The sequence below is a fragment of the Blastomyces dermatitidis genome (genome assembly GCF_000003525.1).
Source record: "Blastomyces dermatitidis ER-3 genomic scaffold supercont1.12, whole genome shotgun sequence".
Lineage (NCBI taxonomy): Eukaryota > Fungi > Ascomycota > Eurotiomycetes > Onygenales > Ajellomycetaceae > Blastomyces > Blastomyces dermatitidis.
In genome coordinates, this window is record NW_025544785.1 from 212769 (window position 1) to 232052 (window position 19284).

Sequence of the window (19284 nt, forward strand, 5' to 3'; positions counted from 1 at the left end):
GACGCTCTTGGTATAATATCCCATGTTATGCGGTTGATTGCCCTGGACGGAACTTTGCCGTCCGGCTTAACATCGATGTTTGTACCTCCCGGGCAGCTCGGGGGAGTGCTCCGCGGTCGTTGGAGGAGCGTGAGATTTAACTAGTATTCGCGCAGCTAACGTTATCTCTATGCCAGGTTTTGACAATTGCCACATCTCCTGGTTGATTGATCGATCTGGCGAGAAATGTAAAGATATACTTGTGCAGCATCACTGACCCAGTCGGCATTAGCCCACCCGGTGCCCACGGGTAATCCCTAATCGTGTGTCGCCAATGCGTGAGAATTGGTGATAGGGGTAGAGAAGGCTGCATCCCAACACGATAACGGATCTACCATCTCGTTTTAACTTCTTCAGAAATGCGAAACTGAGACTGATATCTTTGCCACTCCACCAGTCCAACATCAAGGCGTATCAGATAGTTTGTTCATATATCCAGCATTGTGAACTAAGATCAACCAGAGCCCGTCGACAGGTCCCTTTCAGTAATGCGATACTTTCAGGGCCGGGGTGATTCAACAGAGGAGCAGATCGGATCACATCCAGAGACCATGGAACTTTTCGGTTCTAGGGAAAACGAACCTCATATTTAATGCATCAGATTCAATGAATGAGACCAATTGCGAGAATTCTTTTTTTGGTAATTGGAAAGGAAGGACAGAAGCAACATGGTCGTTGGTCAATTGGCGACAACAAATAATATCTGGCCCATTGAAAACCGCCTTTCACACCCGCCATTTAACGGATAAACCTGAGCAACCTGGATATCACCTGGCCAGTAATCTGCGCTCACGTTTTGCGGTGTGCTGGCCAGAATGCCATCATATTTGCAGTCCGTGCGAACGAAAACTCCAGCCAAAGAGAATTAGAGGAGTCTGACAGGATTTCGGGATTTTGGCAGGCCGTTTCGGTGGCGGCGGCGAGAATCTGATCTTGGATCTCTTCTGTGATACCGCCACATGAGACGTTCAGCTCCAGTCGCCAGGCACCACTCAGGAAAACCCAGTGCTCTGGAAGATTTGGATAGAGCAATTAGTGGCACCTGAATCATCCTGGTGGAATCACATCAGCCTTTGCTTCAACTCGAAGGTGGAACTTGGACGACCAAAGACCGTAGCTGCGTTGACTGGGTGAATCCGTCATTGTGACTTCAAGTTTGACCAACGTGTGGCATTTCTTTCGCAAACATGGGTATATTTTCTTTCTTTTACAAATGTTGTTTTAGTGGGTGGTGATGATGCTTTTGTGGTTACGTAGCACATCGGGATTTACTCGAGATAACACAGCTATAGTAGGCGCTTGTAATTGAACAACGCGAATCTACATTTATAGTCTCTACGACCATGTATGTATATTTTCATATGGAAAAATGTCAGTGGAGAAAAAAAAGTTCAGTAGACCCTAGAAAGAAATATATTAACCATTAAAGATATATTATATAGTTGATATTGTGGCAAGTATACTATCAGCATAAATTCTCCTTCCTGCCCAAGGGGAAAAAAAAGAAAAAAGAAAAACAACATTGCACTTAAATCTTCTGCAATAAACAAAGAGTGAAACAAAATTAGCCCCCTGCACAACTCCCACGCGCTCAAAATATACGGCACATATCAAACCATGTAGAATATTTCGTGGGCGATGGGAGTATGATCAAGTTGGAACAGAATGTTTCTCATCTTCTCGGTCCCTTACTTCGCCGTTCGGTTCTAAAACATCTTCGTGCTCATATTCATCGTCCACTTCGTCCGCCTGGTGTTGATGATAGTTAGGATGATGTTGGACCGGGACCCAGGAATCACGGTCGCCTTTGAGGGGAGGATCTTGGCTGGTAAGGTCCACACCCTCACCACGCGTCTTCGAGATGTTATTACGGCGCCGTTGGGAAAGGGTGCGAGAACGAGTGGAAAGTTTAGAGCTCACAGCCGCATTAGATGAGACCCAATGCGTCAATGCATCTTCACAGTCTTGAATAATTGCCCTACTGGCATCGTACCCATCATAAGCATTCCGAGTTTCTCCTGGTGTAACTGGGGTATCGTCAATCAATTCAAGCAGATGCTTTCCGTATCCAGCTATGATAGCTAGCTTTTCGCAGTGTTCGCGCAGAGCATCGAACTGGTAGGCAAACGCAGCCTTTACTTTCTCTCGCGTGATGTTAGATAACTGTGCCTCCGCAACAAGTGATTCTGCCTCGGCTCGAACCAATTCCTGCTCCAATACTACGATTCGAGGTGAATTGGGCTCTTTGTATTTGAGATGCGCTATCTGGTCCGTTATTTTTTGCTTCCCTAGGAGACACAAAGCTGGTTAGTATCAGAACAGATGTAGTATATGAAGCCAACGAGTGAACATACTATCTCTGCTTGGTTGTACGGATGCTTCGATGTTGCGAATGCTTTTCATTGTAACCCGGTACTGGTCATATCGATCAACAAATTGATCCTCTAGTTCGCCCATTTCGTATATTAAAACTCCTAGCTTATCGGTAACATCTGAAACGTCATCGTCGCATGACTCTCCCCAAAAAGAAAGTTGTTGCTGTGGATGCATCAATATGTAGTCAACCAAAATATGTAATAGGATGGCACCAAAAGAAACGTACAGCAGCCTCCATTCTCTCTCTACCCACCAACTCCATGCTTCGCATCACGTTTTTCTCCATTTTAACCAGTTGGGAAAGCTTTCTGGATAGGTCCGGGCCAAAAGCCCCCGCTGTCTGTTTCCGAAACGCATGACCTACATGGCAAGAAAGCGATCAGTAGCTTCTCAGCAATGGAGTAAGATGATGTTCAGCTCGACGAAGACATCAATTCTTCTGCAAGCACAGAGACATTTGTACGTATTATGGCATAATTTTCGGGGAGCAAATGTACAAAAAATGCTGTTTACCCACCAAGACTGGTCCTTCCAAACAGTCGGTTCGTTTTGGTCGTCGAGGGCGGAGGGGGCGGGTTCTCAAGCTGAGAAGCCGTTGGCGTGCGCGATTGGCGCATGGAATACGTCCGATGCATTGTGAAGAAGAAGTATCGTATATATATCAGGCGAATCGTTATATAACTATGTGTTTAAGAAATAGTTGGCGTCCACACCTAGTTTCGTCGTTTGGGAGTTATTTAGTAGTAGCTGTTTCCAGAAACGTAAACGGAGCAAACGAGTGCGAAGTCTGGAGTTTAAATGAAAGTTACGAAGCCTCACCAGGCCCGGTAACACGCGGTTGAATGAGGGATGAGAGGAAACAAAGTGGAAGTGCGTAAGTTGTATGAATATCAACAATAATGTTGGAGCTTGACTGTTCCAAGATAAGATGCGGCTACGAGATGTGACGTCGACAGAGATCGCTTAGCCTTCCTAAAACGGACAAGAGCTAGACGACGTCAGTTCTTGACAAGACAACAGGCCCAGAAACCAGAGACGTTAGGAAGACTTAAACCAACTGTTGACCCGCTATTTCTTAGCATCAAAGGTTTTTCTACGCTTTGGAAGTTGTCTAACATGAATGCAGGCTAATGGTACAGGTTATGCAAGGTCCTGAAACAGGTGGATGACATCATTAGCATCGCAAGGAGCGGCAGCTCGATGCTTGTGAGATCACTCCATGCTCTGTACGGAGTACGTTGGTTATACGTCACTGAGATTGAAAACTTTGGTCGTTCTTTTAGCTATGCGAACCCACTTTGCTAGCCCCCACCGCCGCTCCAAGTTGAGCTATGACAGCCATTCTGGAAAAAGCCATTTGCTCACTACAAAACGCCCCAGCGTGGTCGATTACTATTGGATATCGCCATAAAATCTTCGCAATTCCCGGTCCTAGCATCAATAGGAAAGAAATCTGCAAGTCAATTCCACCCTCACCAACTTAGGAGGCTACGTAAACGCGTATCGAGTTTCCAAACTGGTGTCGAAGGGAATGGCAAACTTTCCCAGGGTGAATTCCGTCAGAGATTAAATGAGGATGAAATTTGGAATATTTTGTTTTCGTGATACCCATCATATATGCTTTGAGCATTTGTCAACTCATCGAAGAAAAACACCCGCCTAGGGATACCAGATGCCAATTGAATTTCAGAACTGGAGAATATCTCTTGATCTGACTTGCTTCGATTTGAGATCGTGTGGTGGGCTCAAATCGAATCTCACGCAAATGTCGGTAGCGCCATATGCATGGGCATTCCGAACAAGCCTCGCGTGGTTTCTCTCTTTGCAAGTTTTAAGGATGCACACGCAACTGAAGAGCCACGATTCAGCGAAGGCACATTGCACCGCCTCGATAGAATAGAAGGCCGGAATGCCCTCGCTACTTCTTCTCTGTCCCTGTTTTCATTTATTCGGTTTCTCATCCTTGTTTTCTCTCACTTTTTCTCGATGTCTTTTGGTTACTCTCCTGGTCATTTTTCGTTGTGCAACTTACGTCCGACAAGGCAGTTGCTCGTTCATTAACCTGGTGTAGAGAAACAACAGTGCTTTGCCGGTGATTCCAATGAATTGCCTGATATCTATGTCCATGACGAACAAGGGGATGTGAATCGACTGTGGGAAAGAATCTCGATATCGATATGCTGGGTCCAGACCACGCTTTCAGGGCAAGGAGGGTAGGGCGTAACTACCTAAAGCGAGTGTATCCGCCCAATACGAAATTCATGCCCGACCCCGCGAGTATACAATGGGTACCCTACCAAAGGGGTGACTACAATAGATGGGAGCATCTCTTTCAAAACGATGTTTGAGCATATGTTTAATCTCGACATATGGAACGTGGAAGCCCCCTACGGAAGAGGAAGATAGAGGCTCACTAAATGATAGCCCTAAACCGCGAATGATCTGGTCAATGCAAACTGTTAGACACACCATCAAAAGCAGCGTCCGTCCTTAGACACCTTTGGAGTGTGGAAATTACTTCCGCGGACGGATGAACGAACAGGACCTTTCCTTAGGATATTACTTGCAAGATTTTATGTTCACAAGGCGTGGAAAGGAGAAGAAGGAGATTAGAGGGAGATTCCCCAGAGCCAACATCTTACAATGAACCATCTTCAGAATGGCTTGCTTGGGGTTGAAAGAGAGAAGTTTACAAGCAACCCATTGACACATAACTAATACCCAAAATTTACAACTATTGGCATGAGCGTGTTATCTTGTTCAAGTAATAAATTATTTATTCCCCCTTCCCATTTCCATACTCAGCATTGTATTACACTCCAACCTACTAGCTACAACTTACTCTAACACTAGATAACACTACATGCAGACAGAGATGAAAAGGGCAGCAAACATCAAACATCAAATGGCCGGACCGTTATGGATTATAACAACACATTGATTGATACCCGTGTCACTTCAGCCATTTCAGCCACCTTTTTCAAAAATATAGAAAACCCTCCAAAAGAACTGAATATTGAAAACAGAGAGGAGAGACACAGTGACGCGTCCATCATACTCACTCGACCATACCCAGCCACACTGATCACATTCAAACCACCCAAAAAACCGAGAACCTCAAGTCATCCCATCCTCTTCCCACCTATGACAAAATACACACACGCACATACTCAGAGCACAATGCGATGCGATACGATGCGGGCGGGCTTCATCCCCGGCCTGCAGAGTGAATATGTTACACATGTGTATCTTTAGGCCAAAAAAAAAAAAAAAAAAAAAAAAAAAAAAAAAAAAAAAAGTTCTTCACCAACGGTCCGTGGGACAAGTCGCCTCGTTTTTTTGTCCCCGCTCGCTCGCTATAGGCGGGCCAAGGCAAGGGGCTAGGTGTTTCAAACAAAGAACAAAGATGTAGTGATGTATGTGGGAGAGTTTTGGCTATCTCTATGCTGGTTTCTGCAGTGTATTTGCGGAGGGGTCAAATTTTTCATCGCCATCATCAGCGTCAGCGCTTTGACACCTTCTACTAAAGGAACATTTTTATCCGGGAATCTACTATCGCATCCCCCTTTCTATCTATCAAAATATACACTTTATGTATGGGTAGTAAATGACAGAATCAACACAGCAACTTGTCTACCTTCAAAACTGCCATGTCTGATGTCAGTTATATTCAATTCAATCCAATTCAATTCAAACAAACTTGTTCCTTTCTCTTCCTCAGCCAGAGTTGACCTGGGTTTTCTCCCAGACTGAGTATCCTTTCAAACACACAAGAATTAAGTAAATAAAGTGAATAAGAAATGCTAGGGGGTTTGGAATATGCTTTCAAGAGAGATATCTATACAAATAGAAAGAGAGAGAGCATTGTTAAAAGGAGAAAAACAGAATGCAAGTGAATGCATTGCATGACCTATTTTTGAAATGATGATAGTTGCAGAGTACTTTATCTATATCAATATACATTGTTAGATTCTTTGTTTTTTCTATGAACTTTGCAGGTTGTGATTTATATTGCATTGCAATAATACGCAGTACTGAGAGGCAAAGCAAGCTGATCAGGGAAGAGTACATCTATACATACAGTACAGAGTATGAAAGACAACAAAGCATGCAAGCGTTTGCATATGCAGCATACCACCAATAATAATCCCTAACCAACACATAATGGGATCAATTCATTCCCCCGCCCCAAATTTGACGAAGCTGCTTTCAGCAAACACTCTCACTCACTCACTCGATTTCAATAATACTAAATCCATTCATTCAATTCAATCCCCCTCCCCTCCCGCCCTCTCAGTCTTCAAACAAAACCCAGCCCAGCCCAGTACAGTACAGTACCGTACCGCGACAGATTGGCCGTCAGATCCATCATCCCCCGCACGCAGCGGGTGGTTTGGTTGGTGAGTCTGCGTGGTGGAGCGGTGGCTTTGTCAAGCCACTAACGAACTAGTTAACTAGTAGTTAACTATCTAACTGACTAGGCGAGGCGTGGGGCAGTGCTATTTTTAGAGATTGCATGGCATGGGGATTTCCAAGGATTCGCGAAGGATTGCATGTGGGATGTGAGATAGGAGATGGGAGATGGGAGACGGGAGATCTGAGTCGGTTTTTGAATGGGGTTGTGGTTGTGGTTGTGGTTTGGCGGGTTGGATGCAATATGTACAGGATGGATGTATTTATGTATCGTATCGTCCGACCTGAAGGAAGTCGGGGGATATGAATGTGAAATAATAAATAATAATAATTGTCTGTGATGGTAACTCATTTACTTTTTTTTTTTTTTTGATCCCTTGCTGGATTATGTGTGGATATCATTTACCTAGGGGGCCAAGAAGAGAGCACTCATATAGTATATAGTAGTTATCGATCAAATTGAATTGAATAGAATCAACCCTTAATAATCAGTAATAACGGTGATAGCGACAAGCGGATAGCTGGCGGAGTAGTAGACGTTCGGAGCTGGAGCTGTAGCTGAAGAGAGTCCGTCCGAACATGGGATGTCAGAGAGGAAGAATGACAGCAAAAATGTCAAACAGCAGAAGCGAGCGATCGTTTCGGATGGAGCAGCTACAGAGTTAGTTGGTTGAATTAACTAGGTTAGTTAAATAGTTAGTTAGCGGTGCTCCTAGGACAGGCTCGGAGGCAGGGCCATCACCGCTGGGTTTATTTGCCAGACAGGACAGGGGGGGTAAGGCTGAGAATGCTGAGAATGCTGAGATTTGATCTACGCTGCGTACAGCGTATCTCACGGACGGGGGAGTCGAGAAAGAATAATAAAATTGTTGGATTTGGATTTATTTATAGCATCGCGCGGTCAGATCATGGCTTGTTTGGAGGGAACCACTCCACTCACTGTGTAAATCTCTGACCAAGCAACGCCTAACTAACGAAGATTAACGTCCCTATGGCCAGTGTCAGCTGTCAGCTGTCAGTGTCATCACTACTCAATGGCAGTAGATTCAGGAATTAAAATTCTTATATTATTACTATTTTACAACCCGCGCGCTGGAGTAATATATCGTGTTTTTGACGGGACAGGTTCTTCTTCAAGAACAGCATAGGTATCATATGCCTCCCGTATCCTCAGACGAACAATAGACGGGGTTAAAATGGAACATCGTATTCCCTCCCGTATCATGTATGTCCATGTTCATGTACATGTTCGTACATGTTCATGTTCATGTTCATTATTGCCCGCTCACAATCTATACTAAAATCTAAAATACGATACAATACGACAGACCAGCACAAGAGCGCGCGCAGAAGAGAAAAAAAAAGGAAAAAAGAAAACAAAAAAAAAAAAGAAACGAGAAGGGAAGAATAACCACCGTAGCACAATGCACACAGCCCTCGGCCCACAGCCACAACAGGCGCGACGCCGGGGCAGAGCACAAACTCCACACACCGCGCGGACCGAAACCGTTGTGGAACCCATGGTAGTGTGGGCTATTGCCACGGGTCAGGGGCACGAATTCTATCTCGATTCTAGTGCAGAATCCTGCTGTGATACATACTGTGATCTGCCGGGAGAACTACTAATAACCAGCAGTGTCCTGCCGTGGAGATAAATAATAACCTGTTGGAAAGAAGAGATGTAGAAGGCTGACGCTGGCGCCGGCGGCTTGGCGGCTGGGCGGGTGGATTATTAATAACTTGTTACTGTGTGTATACAGAATAATATATATATATATTTATATATATATATGCAGCAAGCCAGCTCCGTCACCAGCTTCAACCCAGCATCTGTTGTTTTATACCCTTTACTTTCCCTCTTTTGTTTACTCTTGCATCCAGCGCTCGTTAATCTTGTATACCCTGCCTGCTGCGTTGTGGCTGTTCCTGTTGTGCCTGTCCTGTCTCCTCTGTCTGTCCTGTGCTGCTCGTACCCACCCACTCTCCCTGCTGCCAATCTCTCGTGTTGGATTCCTAGCGTCAGCCGCAGCAACGCAACAACAGCCTTAGTTCCGCCGCCGTGCCTTGCGTGTTCTAATAAAACACTCGCTCGCCCGCCGCCCTGGTGTTGGATTTCTTCCATTCTCTCCCTCTCCCTCTCATATCTCTCTCCTCAATTATCGGCATAACGATACCTCATTAACCTGTCAAACCCGTCAAACCCGTCAACCCTATCAACCCCCTCCATATCGATCCCTCTCGCCCTCCGTCACCATGGGCAAAGGCGGTAGAATAGCGTGTATCTTCACGCCCTACCTCCTCTCAATCGGCGCCCTAGTCTGTCTCGTCTTCGTCGGCTTGGGCGTGACAAACACAAAGGCTCCTCTCAAAAATATCTATTTCGTCAAGGTGAGTTGTTTTCTACATATACGTACTTAATATATATACATACATATATATATATATATATATCCTAACACAACCACAGGCAGACCTAAAAGACCTAGACCTCAACTCAAAGGGCATCCCGAACGAACTCCTGCCCTTCACCAACAGCCTCCAACAAGCCGACGCCAGCGGCAACCTGCACGATTTCTACCTCGTCGGCCTCTGGAACCACTGCTACGGCGAGTACGAGAACGGCGAGTTCAAGATCGTTAGATGCACCGACCGCAAGGCCAAGTACTGGTTCAACCCCATCGACGAGTGGGATCTCGAAGATCTGGTCGAGGATAATAGCGACGACAAGTTCCTGCCCGATAACCTGGACAAGGGCCTGAGCGCCTACAAGAAGGTTGCCGGCTGGATGTTCATCGCCTTCATCGTGGCGTTTGTAGCGACCTGCGTCGAGTTGCTGGTTGGTATCGCGGCTGTCTTTAGTCGCTGGGGTAGTCTGGTCGTTACCATCGTGTCTGCTGTACGTTTTATCCACAATAATACCATACCCCCCCCAAACAAACACAATAATCCAAAAAACTAATAAAACAAACCAGGTCTCCTCCGTCTTCTTCTTCGCCGCCGCCATCACCGCCACAGCCATGTACGCCGCCCTAACCGCCGCCATCAACACCTCGCTAAAACCCTACAACGTCCACGCCACGCTGGGCAAAAACATGTTCGCAACCCTCTGGCTCGGCGTCGCCTTCTCCCTCGCCTCAGGCGTCTTCTGGCTCTTTAGCGTCTGCTGCTGCTCCGGCCGCTCCCCCTACAGCCACTCCAACAACGCCGGCGGCGGCATCGGTGGCGGCCGCCGCGGCACCCGCGGTGTCAGTGGCATCACCGCTGAGAAGACTCCCTATACGTACGAGCGCGTCTCGGACCCGTATGGCGGCGCCGGCTCGACGACTGCGCCGTTCATGCCTGCTGCGGCTGGTGGGCCCCCTGCTAATGCGAATGGGAGGGATATGGCGTATGAGCCGTTCAGACATCATGATGCGCGCGCGTAAGAGAGGTGTATGGCGTGGGGATTGTTTGTGGATGGATGGTTGGATGCCATGGTTGAGATGAACATGAGATGAGATGAGATGAGATGAGACGAGATGAACGTTGTGTAGTTATCGTTGTTGGGTTCGGGGTCTTGACTTGATGTCTTGACCTAGCCCTCCTCCTTGTCGTGCTGCGCTGCCTTGCCCCCCCCCCTACTACCAATAAACCCCCCTCCCCCTCCCCCTTCCCCCCGTATGTACATGTTTGCCCTGTGGGCGTGGGCGTGTGTTATGTATCTTGCATGAATACCTCCGCTTTTTGCACTGGAAACGGTGAGGAAGTTACGCATGTATATTGACATATATATACACGCGGTTCCCCCCCTTTTGTTTTAAATTAAGCCAAGAAAAAAAGAACCAAGGGGGGGTTCCGCCCCCCCCCCCCCCCCCCCCTTTGTATCTTGCATCCCGTCATGTGAAAGCGAAAGAAATTTAATGTCCTTTTCTTTATTTATTTTCCTTATTTTTCTCTTTCTCTTTTCCTTTTTTCTCTCTCTTTTTTTTTTTTACCTTGCTGTTTTTCCTTGAGCTGAGGACTCAAGTTACTTTACCGCCTCCCCGCCTCAATTGTTTGCATGTTATGTTATGTTAAATATACATATATGTTTCTTATTTCTCTATTATTTTATACCTATTTCAAAGTTTTTGAGTCTTCTGTTTCAGACTGTCTTTTTCTTTTCATTTTTTGTTCAAATATGCAATGTGATTGATATTTGTGAAAATATATATATATATATATATATAAAATATAGATCTAATTAACAAATAAATTAAAATTTCTTAAAATGAGTTAAAATAAGTTAAATATTAATGTAAGAAATTCTGCTTCTTATAGATTTTTTATCTTTATTTCAATCTCTTATATAATAATAGAGTTAGCAGCTCTTAACTACACACAATCTATATAGTAAGAAGTTTGTAACTACTATTTACAACTCAGCTTGAATACTATTATATATTTAACTACTATATTTATCTTTTTACTGTAAATACTTCTAGTAGCTATCAGTATATATATATCATACTAAGCTGTAAATCTCTGAATAATTATTTATAAGTATTTATTCTTACATTTCAATCTCTGTCAATCAGCAACTGCTCATTATAATTGAAAAGATTAGAAATTTATACACTTTAATCTCTGTAAACTCTACTGTAGATTATTATTATTATTATTATTCTTTTATTATACTCATATGCAAGCGGAGCTTATGATGAGTCCTTGCATGATGTTAAATACAGGTTAAGTGTTGATTATACAGGAGGAAATACAGGTGTTGAGACCACACCAAGATAACAAGAACATAGGAAAATACAAAGAAGTGACAATTAGATACATACAATAATAACTTCCCAGCTCAGGACATAGAGTGATTCATTGGAGTGATTTGTACACCTCTGTATTTATTAGAAACCTGAGGTGCTTGAGTTCTGGATTTAATGTATCCCCTGCGGTTTCGAACCCACGTGTCTTGGTTTCCCACACCAAGGCACTATCAGGTGGCCGCATTAACCATTCAGTCACTGAGGCCTCTACTGTAGAAACTCTGAAGTATTAAACTGTACTATAAATAATTTTTATAAAAAAAAAAAGTCTCAGAGAATTTATTATTTATTCACAAAATATTATTTTCTGTATTTAAAATAGAAAAACTCTCTAAATCTGTGAATAAATTTATTTCAATGAAAAATATTCTTGAATATTTTCTATAAAATTAAGTTATTGTTTTATAAAAACTACTTAATTATCTGTAAATATATTAGGTTATATAATCTGACTTACTAATTCTTTCATTATATAACTTCTCACAAGCTAGTAATCTTTTCAATTAAGTAAGCTTTACATCTTTTACAGGTTATAAGATCTGTTTTATATAAAATTACTATTAATTCAGAATTTCTTGTTAATATAATTATTATTTTAACTACTGCTTTATTTGATACATTTATCAGATGTTAAAATTGTCTTATTCTATCAGTATTAATATGTTTAAGATCTTGTTAATTAATAATACTACTGCTTACTTAAAAAAAAAAAAAAAAAAGAAGCTTGCAGAAAACATATCACATTTGTAAAAAAAGTAAGAAAAAGAGAATAATATTGACAAGAATTTAATAAATAAATATCAAGAATTTAATAAATAAATATAAAGATGATAAATTTAATACAATCTTACTTATATATATATTTATAATCTTGTATTCTATTCACTGAGTCAGTTACTAATAATAATAATTCTTTACACTTATACTTTATTAATGAATATTCTTCTGAAGCATTTGAAAGCTTCATTAATAAACATTTTAAAACACTCTTTTAATTTGAAGCTCATTTGAATACAGTTTCTAACACAGTCAGACCGGCTTTCTGATCTACTTAACAGCTTAATACTAATTCTTATGATGAGAATAATGAACACTCAGATATCTATTATTCAGATAAGATAATATCAGATTAGCAGATAAAACATCTTAAAATAATATTTAAGATGAAGAAGAAGAGACAAAGAGTTCTAGAACTTAAATTACAACTGAAAAAACTTTATTAACAGAGATTCTTAATCTCTACAAATTAATCTCAGAATGTTAATAATTATTCTATTATTATCTTAACAGTTTATACAGTTACATGAGATTCTAATCTCAATGAAAGATTGAAATTCAATCTTTATAAATTAAATAGCTGTATTGACAAAATCATCTTATAATTCAAGAAAGATGTTAAAAATGCTGTGAGATTAAATAGTCTAACTGATATATTTAATTACATTATATAAAGTATCTTTATAAAAGTGAAACTAATTGATACACAGTGTTAATATATAATAAAGAAATAACAGACACAGAACTCTCTATAAAGAGATACTGAATAAGTACTATTCTGAGATGTCAGAAATCAATGACTTTATACATTCATCTCAAACTTATTAAGTGCAGGTATCAGATCATATTTCTTCAAATATAATAAAAATCAGATTGCTTATACTCTCTGAAATATGATTAAATAGAAATACTCTGTTTTTAAAATATAGTTACATTGTGAGATAGTTCTGAAATTTATATTATTTAATAACACATAGATTATCAATCTATATACATTCTTTAATAAGTTCTAATTCATTATTATAAAATTGAAAATAATAAATACTTTTCTCTCAGATGTATGAATATTTAATATCTTTTACTGACTTCTACTCAATAATTGAAGAGATTATATTCAAAAGAAGATAGAGAAGATATAGAATTTTAAATTCACAGTTGTAATATTGAATATCAATCTACTTATGAAGAAGATTCACTTGCAGCTTAATTCTTCAAAGAGAAAAAAGAATTAACAGAGTACAGATTCTGCAGTTAATATAGTTATAATAGTTATAACAGCTACAATGATTACTACATCTACTTATTCTAACAATAATATATTAAATGCAGCCTGTGAAGACTGTACTGAATAAAATTATAATAGTTTTCAAGAGAGCTTCTGTAATCATCACAGTTCAGAAAATTTATTAAAATATTCTAAATATGAGAGATCTTACTTTAACAACTCTTGATTAATTAATTCTGATAGTACTCTGAATAATTGAAGAATCTATAATGCTGTAAGAATAAAGAAATTCAAAGAAAAGAAGAAAAAGAATAGTGAGAATAGAACTTAATTATTTATTACAGATAATTCTAAGACTTTTCAAATAGTAAACCTTGCAGAGGTTATAAATATATCAGTCTGTTTCATAAAACCTTACAAGAATTCTCTTACTATATAAGATAGTGACACTAGATGTCACATTGTAAGTAGACTAACCGTGTGACCGTGTCTGAGACCAGGATCAGATTTTTTGATAGTTTTATTATCAATTTGACTGATCTCATTACACAGTTTTAACATTAGATAGTAGTCTCATACTGTTTCAGTGAGACTTACTGTCTACTCTTATCACATTTTTCAAATGAGATTATGATTTCCACTTCTCAATTTAAATTATTTTTATTACTTTAAATGACTTTAAATCTCATTTAAGTGTTATCAAAAAGTGTTACTTTTTAAAAAATTAAAAATAGTCTAAAAAAAACCTTAAAATGTCTAAAAATAGTAACTTTATGCTAAGAATGAGACTAAATGAGATCAAATGAGATCACTTTCTCATTTTTTTCAAGTCATGATTCTATTTTAAGATCTGATATATAGTTACTTTGCATGTTTTTTTAATGACTAGTCTTAGCAGAATTCACATCAAGAAATGTATGAGATCAGATCAAATGAGATCAAACATGAAATTCATAGTTCCGGCGGCCAGTCTAATTATAAGTGATAGATCATGATTTTCAGAGGTTATAGCAATTAATAATTCAACAGTTTAAGTGATTAATAAGATTATTCTAAAGATTTAGAGTGTCAGCACTGCATTCATTTTAATAAGTAAAAGATTGATAGACTTTAATTATGTATACTACATGCTAGAACTATCTGTAAATCTAATCTCTACTGAGTTTATAAAGTGCTAGAGCTATATTCACTGTAATATATAAGTTAATACTGAGAACTACTTTGAGTTTCTTATTATCTATTAATAGTGATATCTTCTATATTAATCTGTCTTATAATAACATTTACATTCTATCTGACAGCTTATTAACATTTCATAATGTAATGAATAATCTGATATATAAAGCAGTGATATATATAGCTGTTCTGAAATTAAAGATAGTCTCAACAGATTACAATCTGAATACAGAGTCTTTAAGATCTTTCAGCTGTGATGAGATTAAATAGTTAATTAACTCTAAGAATTCAGATACTGATTTCTTTATTATTTTATCTTTATCTTAATTATCTGCAGTTCTTTTGAAGCAGCTTCTGATAGATGAGTAATATCATTAACTTAGTTATATCAGTGAAAATAGTATATTGAAAATGATCAGAGATCTGTGATTTGATATTATTATTATCAGTCTGAAAAAATTATCATTCTGTGTTATATATGTTAAGACTAAATAGAAACATTCTTTCTATAAGAATTTCACATCATATCATATTATCTGAAAGGTCTTGAAAATTTGAGTAAATATTTTCAGTAATGATAAGACTTTTAAAACTGAGAATAATATATTATCTTACACTGATAAGAAGCTTACAATGATAATTACAGATAATATTATCTATATAAGATGAATATTTCTATTAAAATATAAGAATAAGATGTTGAGATATCTACAGATCTTCAATTAATTTATCAAAAATCTGCTGAGTAGACTGACTGTGTGATTATATCTGAGATCAGAATCAGAATTTTTAATAGTTTTATTATTAATTTAACTGATTTCATTACATGATTTTAATATTAGATAGTAGTCTCATACTATCTCAGTGAAACTTACTGTCTACTCTTGTCATATTTTTCAAATGAGATCATGATTTTCACTTCTCAATTTAAATTATTTTTATTACTTTAAATGACTTTAAATCTCATTTAAGCATTATCAAAAAGTGTTACTTTTTAAAAAATTAAAAATATTCTAAAAAAAACCTTAAAATGTCTAAAAATAGTAACTTTATACTAAGAATAAGACTAAATGAAATCAAATGAAATCACTTTCTCATTTTTTTCAAGTCATGGTTTCATTTTGAGATTTGATATATAGTTACTTTGCATGTTTTTTTAATGACTAGTCTCAGCGGGATTCATATTAAGAAATGTATAAGATCAGACTAAATGAAATTAAACATGACATTCATGATCTCAGTAGTCAGTCTACTGCTGAGATGTAGTATTGCAATTATTCACTCAGACTATGAAGAATTGAATTCAAATGCAGTCACAGTATATATACTCAGTGAAGAAATAAAATAAGAGCTGACTCTCTCTTATACTTCACAGTAAGATAAAGTATCTGAATAATTAATTAATTTAATCATTGAGAAGTCTTAATTACTATTAATAGACTCTTTCACTTCTGAAAAGATGTGAGATAAGGTAGTTATTACAGTCACAGAGCTGCTTAATCTTATATCAATCTCAATCATATTGTATAAGAGCTCTGAAAATACAAAGTCAATTACACTGTATAAAATCTGACTTGAAGCTCTATCTTCTGCATATGACATTTGCTAATGAAGTTGTAAAGTATTTTTAAAGATAGTTTTCAAGCTCATCAATAAGATAACTTTTTGTTTCAAAGAGTTGATTTTTGTAAAATATGATGATTTTATCAATTATAGATTGATGAATTTCTTCAATAGATATTTATATATATTAAAAGATATTATCTTTCAGAAGAATCTGTATCTTGCTGATTTATTAATACTGACTACATACAATCTGAAAATTCTTCTCAATGCAGTCTGTAAAGCAGCTGCAGTAATTTCTTCAGTGATATCAGATCTACTTACTATGATCTGTTAAGAGACCGCAGTGATTTCTTCAGTAATTTCTGATTCATTAATTAATGATCTGTTCATTGATGAGAAAAGCTGACCTGAGTGTTCATTATTTCTCATACTCACTAATAATTGATAAATTAACTATGAAATCTCTGTGAGAATATCTATCTTTTTAATGCAGAATACACTGAACTTCTCAGAACTTATAGTTAAATCTGATGATTCTTCAATATCTACAAGAGATATCACTACAGTGAGAAAATCTACAGTAAGAGAATCTTCAGTGAGAAATAGTCTTGAGAATCTATCTTTCAATTCTGAGATTACTGCACTTTGAATTCTGAAAAATCTCACACACGCTAAAGCTTTCATGGAATGAAAATACTACTACAAGACCTGTGTTAAAGAGATCAACTGTTTAAAACAGATTAAAATCTAGTGACTGATTGAGAGACTATCACATATAAGTATTCTTCACAGTTAATGAGTATTTGATAAAAAGTTCAATAACATAAGTGAGATTATTCACTATAAGACCTGCTGAATTATCTGCAGAAATCATCAACAGAAGAGAATTAATTACTCTAGAATCTTTGCATCTGTTATTTCTGTATGAATCTCTCAAGCTCTTATAATAATCTCAGTATTTCAGAGATGATATATTCTGTAGATTGATATAATAACTGCTTTTTTAAACACTTAACTATCTGCTGATGAATAGATATATATGAATTAACTTACAGAATTCTGTGAAGACTGTGATTAGACTGATCATGTGACCGTGTCTGAGACCAGGACCAGATTTTTTGATAGTCTCATTACCAATTCAACTGATCTCATTACACAGTTTTAACATTAGATAGTAGTCTCATACTGTTTCAGTGAGACTTACTGTCTACTCTTGTCATATTTTTTAAATGAGATCATGATTTTCACTTCTCAATTTAAATCATTTTTATTGTCTTAAATGACTTTAAATCTCATTTGAGTGTTATCAAAAAGCATTACTTTTTAAAAAATTAAAAATAGTCTAAAAAAAACCTTAAAATGTCTAAAAATAGTAACTTTATGTCAAGAATGAGACTAAATGAGATCAAATGAAATCACTTTCTTATTTTTTTCAAGTCATGATTTCATTTTAAGATCTGATATATAGTCACTTTGCATGTTTTTTTAATGACTAGTCCCAGCGGGATTCACATCAAGAAATGTATGAAACCAGATCAAATAGAATTAAACGTGAAATTCATGATCCCGGCGGCCAGTCTAACTGTGATAATCTTGTATATAAGTTAATACAGAGACTCTACAGCCTTAAGCAAGCAGTACTCTTATGATATAAGAAGCTGTAAAAGATGCTATTATACTCAGACTTCTGTATCAGTCTCTATGATACTGAACTATTTATTTATGATATAAGAGAGATCTATATAATTATCTATATAAATAATATTCATCTCTACAGTCTGAAAATCAATGATCTGAACTGAGTTAAAGCTGAAATTATTACTAATTACAAGATTAAGAATGTAGAAGATTTCAACTGCTATCTGAGAATAAAGATTAATAGAGATTTAACTTTATTAACATTGTCTCAATCTCTCTTTATAAGAAATCTTCTGAAGAAGTTCTTAATAAATACTGTTATTTTACATTCACTTCTATAAAGAAGAATGTTGATTTTATAAATAATAATAAGAAACTGATTATATACACAGCAGAATTTACTCTACAGTTCTATTAATCTGATATTAAATCTCTGCAATATCTAGTAATTAATACACATCTCAATGTAAGCTTCACTGCAGAATTTCTTGAATAATTCAACTCACAGTCTATATCAAAGAACTGAGCTGTATATAAGTATACACTCTGATATCTACAAGATTCAATCAATGTAGATATAATTCATTACAGAGGTACTGATATTGAATCTGTAGCATATGCAGATACTGATTAAGCTGGTAGAGATTCAGAATCTCATTCAATTACTGATTATATCATCTATATAACAGATGACTCTGTTGTATGACAGAGCTGCTTGCAAACTGAGATCTTCAAATCATTAACAGAGACTTAATATATTGCATTTTTCAAGACTGTATATAAGCTTATCTGTCTTTATAAGCTTCTAGAAGATACTGAATTCATTTCATCTCATCTTAATAATATAAATAATGATAATCATCTCATTCTCATCACAGTTAATAATCTCACTTATATAATTTATACTGATAATAAGTCTATTATAGAGCTATTCTCTTCTGAAGCAATTCTGCATCACTTGAAGTATATAGAGATCTGTTTTCACATTCTTCAGAATCTTATCTATAAGAATAAAATATCTATCTGATACATTTCATCTGCTGAGAATGCAGTAAATGAGCTTAGACTGACTGCTGAGACTATAAATTTCATATTTAATCTCATTTGATCTGATCTTATACATTTCTTAACATGAATTCCGCTAATATTAATCACTAAAAAAACATGCAAAGTGACTATATATCAGATCTTAAAATGAAATTAGAACTTAGAAAAAATAAGAAAGTAATTCTATTTAATCTTATTTAGTCTCATTCTTAGTATAAAGTTACTATTTTTAGACAT

The 19284-nt window shown here is 37.4% G+C and overlaps 4 protein-coding genes across 4 annotated transcripts; 2 read left to right on the forward strand and 2 right to left on the reverse strand.

Annotated features, from left to right (window-relative positions):
- Nucleotides 1–38: 38 nt before the first annotated feature.
- On the reverse strand, nucleotides 39–1182 carry BDCG_08728 (uncharacterized protein; the record flags this gene model as incomplete). The annotated part of the gene is made up of 2 exons (XM_045424517.1): nucleotides 39–1049; nucleotides 1152–1182. 2 exons carry the CDS (start codon nucleotides 1180–1182, stop codon nucleotides 829–831), a joined length of 252 nt encoding a protein of 83 aa, XP_045273210.1. The 3' UTR covers nucleotides 39–828.
- A 237-nt stretch (nucleotides 1183–1419) lies between these two features.
- On the reverse strand, nucleotides 1420–3610 carry BDCG_08729 (sphingolipid long chain base-responsive protein PIL1). Its single transcript, XM_045424518.1, has 4 exons — nucleotides 2933–3610; nucleotides 2642–2775; nucleotides 2394–2577; nucleotides 1420–2327 (listed from the first exon to the last, which is right to left on the reverse strand). The coding sequence occupies exons 1-4, from the start codon at nucleotides 3048–3050 to the stop codon at nucleotides 1690–1692; spliced, it is 1074 nt and encodes a 357-aa protein (XP_045273211.1). The 5' UTR covers nucleotides 3051–3610; the 3' UTR covers nucleotides 1420–1689.
- Nucleotides 3611–8252: 4642 nt separating this feature from the next.
- On the forward strand, nucleotides 8253–8483 carry BDCG_17837 (uncharacterized protein; the record flags this gene model as incomplete). The annotated part of the gene is made up of 1 exon (XM_045426890.1): nucleotides 8253–8483. The coding sequence occupies one exon, from the start codon at nucleotides 8253–8255 to the stop codon at nucleotides 8481–8483; it is 231 nt and encodes a 76-aa protein (XP_045282659.1).
- A 122-nt stretch (nucleotides 8484–8605) lies between these two features.
- Nucleotides 8606–11049, forward strand: BDCG_08731 (uncharacterized protein). Its single transcript, XM_045424519.1, has 3 exons — nucleotides 8606–9216; nucleotides 9296–9724; nucleotides 9801–11049. The coding sequence occupies exons 1-3, from the start codon at nucleotides 9082–9084 to the stop codon at nucleotides 10251–10253; spliced, it is 1017 nt and encodes a 338-aa protein (XP_045273212.1). The 5' UTR covers nucleotides 8606–9081; the 3' UTR covers nucleotides 10254–11049.
- Nucleotides 11050–19284: the final 8235 nt, after the last annotated feature.

What these genes read in the sequence shown, in the direction of transcription:
- BDCG_08729 (XM_045424518.1), bottom strand. Translation starts at nt 3,050, where the DNA reads ATGCATCGGACGTATTCCATGCGCCAATCGCGCACGCCAACGGCTTCT. An exon ending in GTTTGGAAGGACCAGTCTTG is followed by an intron (nt 2,776 to 2,932) that starts GTGGGTAAACAG and finishes CTTGCCATGTAG; the next exon opens with GTCATGCGTTTCGGAAACAG. An exon ending in GAGAGAGAATGGAGGCTGCT is followed by an intron (nt 2,578 to 2,641) that starts GTACGTTTCTTT and finishes ATGCATCCACAG; the next exon opens with CAACAACTTTCTTTTTGGGG.
- BDCG_08731 (XM_045424519.1), top strand. Translation starts at nt 9,082, where the DNA reads ATGGGCAAAGGCGGTAGAATAGCGTGTATCTTCACGCCCTACCTCCTC. An exon ending in AAAATATCTATTTCGTCAAG is followed by an intron (nt 9,217 to 9,295) that starts GTGAGTTGTTTT and finishes ACACAACCACAG; the next exon opens with GCAGACCTAAAAGACCTAGA. An exon ending in TCGTTACCATCGTGTCTGCT is followed by an intron (nt 9,725 to 9,800) that starts GTACGTTTTATC and finishes AAAACAAACCAG; the next exon opens with GTCTCCTCCGTCTTCTTCTT.